The 6,399-nt window shown below is 47.9% G+C and overlaps 1 protein-coding gene across 1 annotated transcript in view; it reads left to right on the forward strand.

The window, feature by feature from the left end:
- Positions 1-5,890, forward strand: part of LOC311125347 (neurotrypsin-like) — a gene marked incomplete at both ends in the record, with an annotated part of 13,912 nt that extends 8,022 nt beyond the window's left edge. Inside the window, one exon of the mRNA XM_084199398.1 lies at positions 5,736-5,890. Coding sequence (XP_084055524.1) covers positions 5,736-5,890 — 155 coding nt within the window. The remainder of the gene's footprint in view (positions 1-5,735) is intronic.
- Positions 5,891-6,399: the final 509 nt, after the last annotated feature.

Below are 6,399 nucleotides of genomic sequence, written 5' to 3' on the forward strand. Positions count from 1 at the left end.
CTGGGCTAGTAGATAATGTATGGGGGGAGGTGACTAGTACTATTTAGACTGGGCTAGGAGATAATGTATGGGGGGGAGGAGACTAGTACTATTCAGACTGGGCTAGTAGATAATGTATAGGGGGAGGTGACTAGTACTATTTAGACTGGGCTAGGAGATAATGTATGGGGGGAGGAGACTAGTACTATTCAGACTGGGCTAGGAGATAATGTATGGGGGGGAGGAGACTAGTACTATTCAGACTGGGCTAGGAGATAATGTATGGGGGGGAGGAGACTAGTACTATTCAGACTGGGCTAGGAGATAATGTATGGGGGGGAGGAGACTAGTACTATTCAGACTGGGCTAGGAGATAATGTATGGGGGGAGGAGACTAGTACTATTCAGACTGGGCTAGGAGATAATGTATTGGGGGGGAGGAGACTAGTACTATTCAGACTGGGCTAGGAGATAATGTATGGGGGAGGAGACTAGTACTATTCAGACTGGGCTAGTAGATAATGTATGGGGGTGAGGAGGGGGCTAGTACTATTCAGACTGGGCTAGTAGATAATGTATGGGGGTGAGGAGGGGGCTAGTACTATTCAGACTGGGCTAGGAGATAATGTATGGGAGGGAGGAGACTAGTACTATTCAGACTGGGCTAGGAGATAATGTATGGGAGGGAGGAGGGGGCTAGTACTATTCAGACTGGGCTAGTAGATAATGTATGGGGGTGAGGAGGGGGCTAGTACTATTCAGACTGGGCTAGGAGATAATGTATGGGAGGGAGGAGACTAGTACTATTCAGACTGGGCTAGGAGATAATGTATGGGGGGAGGAGATTAGTACTATTCAGACTGGGCTAGTAGATAATGTATTGGGGGGAGGAGACTAGTACTATTCAGACTGGGCTAGGAGATAATGTATGGGAGGGAGGAGGGGGCTAGTACTATTCAGACTGGGCTAGGAGATAATGTATAGGGAGGGGAGGAGACTAGTAGTATTCAGACTGGGCTAGTAGATAATGTATGTGGGGAGGAGACTAGTACTATTCAGACTGGGCTAGTAGATAATGTATGGGGGGGAGGGGACTAGTACTATTCAGACTGGGCTAGGAGAAAATGTATAGGGGGGAGGAGACTAGTACTATTCAGACTGTGCTAGTAGATAATGTATGGGGGGGAGGAGACTAGTACTATTCAGACTGGGCTAGTAGATAATGTATAGGGGGAGGAGACTAGTACTATTCAGACTGGGCTAGGAGATAATGTATGGGGGGGAGGAGACTAGTACTATTCAGACTGGGCTAGGAGATAATGTATAGGGGGAGGAGACTAGTACTATTCAGACTGGGCTAGGAGATAATGTATGGGGGGAGGAGACTAGTACTATTCAGACTGGGCTAGGAGATAATGTATGGGGGGGGAGGAGACTAGTACTATTCAGACTGGGCTAGGAGATAATGTATTGGGGGGGAGGAGACTAGTACTATTCAGACTGGGCTAGGAGATCATGTATGGGGGGAGGAGACTAGTACTATTCAGACTGGGCTAGTAGATAATGTATGGGGGTGAGGAGGGGGCTAGTACTATTCAGACTGGGCTAGTAGATAATGTATGGGGGTAAGGAGGGGGCTAGTACTATTCAGACTGGGCTAGGAGATAATGTATGGGAGGGAGGAGACTAGTACTATTCAGACTGGGCTAGTAGATAATGTATGGGAGGGAGGAGACTAGTACTATTCAGACTGGGCTAGGAGATAATGTATGGGGGGGAGGAGACTAGTACTATTCAGACTGGGCTAGTAGATAATGTATGGGGGTGAGGAGACTAGTACTATTCAGACTGGGCTAGGAGATAATGTATGGGGGGGAGGAGACTAGTACTATTCAGACTGGGATAGGAGATAATGTATAGGGAGGGGAGGAGACTAGTACTATTCAGACTGGGCTAGTAGATAATGTATGGGGGAGGAGACTAGTACTATTCAGACTGGGCTAGTAGATAATGTATGGGGGGGAGGGGACTAGTACTATTCAGACTGGGCTGGTAGATAATGTATGGGGGGAGGAGACTAGTACTATTCAGACTGGGCTAGTAGATAATGTATGGGGGGGAGACTAGTACTATTCAGACTGGGCTAGGAGATAATGTATGGGGGGGAGGAGACTAGTACTATTCAGACTGGGCTAGGAGATAATATATGGGGGGGAGGAGACTAGTACTATTCAGACTGGGCTAGTAGATCATGTATGGGGGGGAGGAGACTAGTACTATTCAGACTGGGCTAGTAGATAATGTATGGGGGGAGGAGACTAGTACTATTCAGACTGGGCTAGTAGATAATGTATAGGGAGGGGAGGAGACTAGTAATATTCAGACTGGGCTAGTAGATAATGTATAGGGGGAGGAGACTAGTACTATTCAGACTGGGCTAGTAGATAATGTATAGGGAGGGGAGGAGACTAGTACTATTCAGACTGGGCTAGGAGATAATGTATAGGGAGGGGAGGAGACTAGTACTATTCAGACTGGGCTAGGAGAAAATGTATAGGGGGGAGGAGACTAGTACTATTCAGACTGGGCTAGTAGATAATGTATGGGGGGAGGGGACTAGTACTATTCAGACTGGGCTAGTAGATAATGTATTGGGGGGAGGAGACTAGTACTATTCAGACTGGGCTAGTAGATAATGTATAGGGGGAGGAGACTAGTACTATTCAGACTGGGCTAGTAGATAATGTATGGGGGGGGTAAAGACTAGTACTATTCAGACTGGGCTAGTAGATAATGTATGGGGGGGTGGAGACTAGTACTATTCAGACTGGGCTAGTAGATAATGTATGGGGGGGAGGAGACTAGTACTATTCAGACTGGGCTAGTAGATAATGTATGGGGGGGAGGAGACTAGTACTATTCAGACTGGGCTAGTAGATAATGTATGGGGGGGGGGAGACTAGTACTATTCAGACTGGGCTAGGAGATAATGTATGGGGGGGAGGAGACTAGTACTATTCAGACTGGGCTAGGAGATAATGTATGGGGGGGAGGAGACTAGTACTATTCAGACTGGGCTAGGAGATAATGTATGGGGGGGAGGAGACTAGTACTATTCAGACTGGGCTAGGAGATAATGTATGGGGGGGAGGAGACTAGTACTATTCAGACTGGGCTAGGAGATAATGTATTGGGGGGGAGGAGACTAGTACTATTCAGACTGGGCTAGGAGATAATGTATGGGGGGAGGAGACTAGTACTATTCAGACTGGGCTAGTAGATAATGAATGGGGGTGAGGAGGGGGCTAGTACTATTCAGACTGGGCTAGTAGATAATGTATGGGGGTGAGGAGGGGGCTAGTACTATTCAGACTGGGCTAGGAGATAATGTATGGGAGGGAGGAGACTAGTACTATTCAGACTGGGCTAGTAGATAATGTATGGGGGTGAGGAGGGGGCTAGTACTATTCAGACTGGGCTAGGAGATAATGTATGGGAGGGAGGAGACTAGTACTATTCAGACTGGGCTAGGAGATAATGTATGGGGGGGAGGAGACTAGTACTATTCAGACTGGGCTAGTAGATAATGTATGGGGGGGAGGAGACTAGTACTATTCAGACTGGGCTAGTAGATAATGTATGGGGGGGAGGAGACTAGTACTATTCAGACTGGGCTAGGAGATAATGTATGGGGGGGAGGAGACTAGTACTATTCAGACTGGGCTAGGAGATAATGTATGGGGAGGAGGAGACTAGTACTATTCAGACTGGGCTAGGAGATAATGTATGGGGGGGAGGAGACTAGTACTATTCAGACTGGGCTAGGAGATAATGTATGGGGGGAGGAGACTAGTACTATTCAGACTGGGCTAGGAGATAATGTATTGGGGGGGAGGAGACTAGTACTATTCAGACTGGGCTAGGAGATAATGTATGGGGGGAGGAGACTAGTACTATTCAGACTGGGCTAGTAGATAATGTATGGGGGTGAGGAGGGTGCTAGTTCTATTCAGACTGGGCTAGTAGATAATGTATGGGGGTGAGGAGGGGGCTAGTACTGTTCAGACTGGGCTAGGAGATAATGTATGGGAGGGAGGAGACTAGTACTATTCAGACTGGGCTAGGAGATAATGTATGGGGGTGAGGAGGGGGCTAGTACTATTCAGACTGGGCTAGGAGATAATGTATTGGAGGGAGGAGACTAGTACTATTCAGACTGGGCTAGGAGATAATGTATGGGGGGGAGGAGACTAGTACTATTCAGACTGGGCTAGTAGATAATGTATGGGGGGGGAGACTAGTACTATTCAGACTGGGCTAGTAGATAATGTATGGGGGGGAGGAGACTAGTACTATTCAGACTGGGCTAGGAGATAATGTATAGGGAGGGGAGGAGACTAGTACTATTCAGACTGGGCTAGTAGATAATGTATGGGGGGGGAGGAGACTAGTACTATTCAGACTGGGCTAGTAGATAATGTATGGGGGGAGGGGACTAGTACTATTCAGACTGGGCTAGTAGATAATGTCTGGGGGGGTGGAGACTAGTACTATTCAGACTGGGCTGGTAGATAATGTATTTCGGGGGAGGAGACTAGTACTATTCAGACTGGGCTAGTAGATAATGTATGGGGGGAGGAGACTAGTACTATTCAGACTGGGCTAGTAGATAATGTATAGGGAGGGGAGGAGACTAGTACTATTCAGACTGGGCTAGGAGATAATGTATGGGGGGGAGGAGACTAGTACTATTCAGACTGGGCTAGTAGATAATGTATGGGGGGAGGGGACTAGTACTATTCAGACTGGGCTAGTAGATAATGTATGGGGGGAGGAGACTAGTACTATTCATACTGGGCTAGTAGATAATGTATGGGGGCGAGGGGACTAGTACTATTCAGACTGGGCTAGTAGATAATGTATGGGGGGGAGGAGACTAGTACTATTCAGACTGGGCTAGTAGATAATGTATGGGGGGGAGGAGACTAGTACTATTCAGACTGGGCTAGTAGATAATGTATGGGGGGAGGGGACTAGTACTATTCAGACTGGGCTAGTAGATAATGAATGGGGGAGAGGACTAGTACTATTCAGACTGGGCTAGTAGATAATGTATTGGGGGGAGGAGACTAGTACTATTCAGACTGGGCTAGTAGATAATGTATAGGGGGAGGAGACTAGTACTATTCAGACTGGGCTAGTAGATAATGTATGGGGGGGAGGAGACTAGTACTATTCAGACTGGGCTAGTAGATAATGTATGGGGGGGAGGAGACTAGTACTATTCAGACTGGGCTAGTAGATAATGTATGGGGGGGAGGAGACTAGTACTATTCAGACTGGGCTAGTAGATAATGTATAGGGAGGGGAGGAGACTAGTACTATTCAGACTGGGCTAGTAGATAATGTATGGGGGGGAGGAGACTAGTACTATTCAGACTGGGCTAGTAGATAATGAAATGGGGGGAGGAGACTAGTACTATTCAGACTGGGCTAGGAGGTAATGTATGGGGGGGGGGGGGGGGGGGGGGTCGGGTCCTAATATAAATATGTGTAATGAAGAGATGTTAGTTTGGGCTCACTCTGTCCTCTCTCTGTTTCTGTGTGTGTGTGTTTCTGTGTGTTTCTGTGTGTGTGTGTTTCTGTGTGTGTGTGTTTCTGTGTGTGTGTGTTTCTGTGTGTGTGTGTTTCTGTGTGTGTGTGTTTCTGTGTGTGTGTGTTTCTGTGTGTGTGTGTTTCTGTGTGTGTGTCCCCAGTGGTAGCGGTGGTCCCGGTGAGGTTGGTGGGGGGGGTGTCGGCGTGGGAGGGGCGTGTTGAGGTGTTCCACGGGGGCGTGTGGGGGTCCGTCTGCGACGACCAATGGGATGAGAGCGACGTGGAGGTGGTCTGTCGACAGCTGGGCCTGGGGTGAGTACACACACACACCTTATACACACACACACCTTATACACACACACGCGTAAGCACACACACACCAGACCTGGATTTCAAATACTTGAAAAAATATATTCATTTATCTCTGCCTGTTTGAGTCAAAAACACAGCTATAAATGGACTGAACCAGAGGGGATCAGGTCTGTTAATGGACCGAACCAGAGGGGATCAGGTCTGTTAATGGACTGAACCAGAGGGGATCAGGTCTGTTAATGGACTGAACCAGAGCGGATCAGGTCTGTTAATGGACTGAACCAGAGGGGATCAGGTCTGTTAATGGACTGAACCAGAGGGGATCAGGTCTGTTAATGGACTGAACCAGAGGGGATCAGGTCTGTTAATGGACTGAACCATTGAGGATCAGGTCTGTTAATGGACTGAACCAGAGGGGATCAGGTCTGTTAATGGACTGAACCAGAGGGGATCAGGTCTGTTAATGGACTGAACCAGAGGGGATCAGGTCTGTTAATGGACTGAACCAGAGGG

This window comes from Coregonus lavaretus (assembly GCF_964263955.1).
Source record: "Coregonus lavaretus genome assembly, contig: HAP1_SCAFFOLD_4983, whole genome shotgun sequence".
In the NCBI taxonomy this organism is placed as follows: Eukaryota; Metazoa; Chordata; class Actinopteri; order Salmoniformes; family Salmonidae; genus Coregonus; species Coregonus lavaretus.